At 60.5% G+C, this 311-nt stretch overlaps 1 protein-coding gene across 1 annotated transcript in view; it reads right to left on the bottom strand.

The window, feature by feature from the left end:
• LOC102766330 (E3 ubiquitin-protein ligase TRIM38) overlaps positions 1-311 on the bottom strand; it is a gene marked incomplete at its 3' end in the record, with an annotated part of 9648 nt that overhangs the window by 5700 nt on the left and 3637 nt on the right. The window contains exon 4 of the mRNA XM_015561487.1: positions 22-172. Coding sequence (XP_015416973.1) covers positions 22-172 — 151 coding nt within the window. The remainder of the gene's footprint in view (positions 1-21; positions 173-311) is intronic.

Genomic DNA, 311 nt, shown 5'->3' with positions numbered 1-311 from the left:
CCCGACTGGGGGGGACTGCACCTGAGCCCAGGGCGGTGCCCTCCAGTGGCCAAGGCGAGAGCCCCCCCATTCTCACCTTCCACTGGGCTATCTGCATCGCCATGAATGCTTTCTGGTTCGTGCATTCCTCTTCCAGTTGCCTCAGTTTCCTCACCGCTTCCTGGAGCTTTTCCTGGAGGAGGAAATGGAGTGACCCTTGCTGACCACATCGCCCTTCTCCCTCTGACGGGAAGAACCTGGATGTCAGTGCTCGGGGCTTTCTCTGTCCCTGTCACCCTGACCCTCCTCTCGGCTAATGACCAGGACGCCCT

Source organism: Myotis davidii, unplaced genomic scaffold (assembly GCF_000327345.1).
Source record: "Myotis davidii unplaced genomic scaffold, ASM32734v1 scaffold2537, whole genome shotgun sequence".
In the NCBI taxonomy this organism is placed as follows: domain Eukaryota; kingdom Metazoa; phylum Chordata; class Mammalia; order Chiroptera; family Vespertilionidae; genus Myotis; species Myotis davidii.
This window is presented reverse-complemented; position numbering and strand designations above follow the sequence as displayed.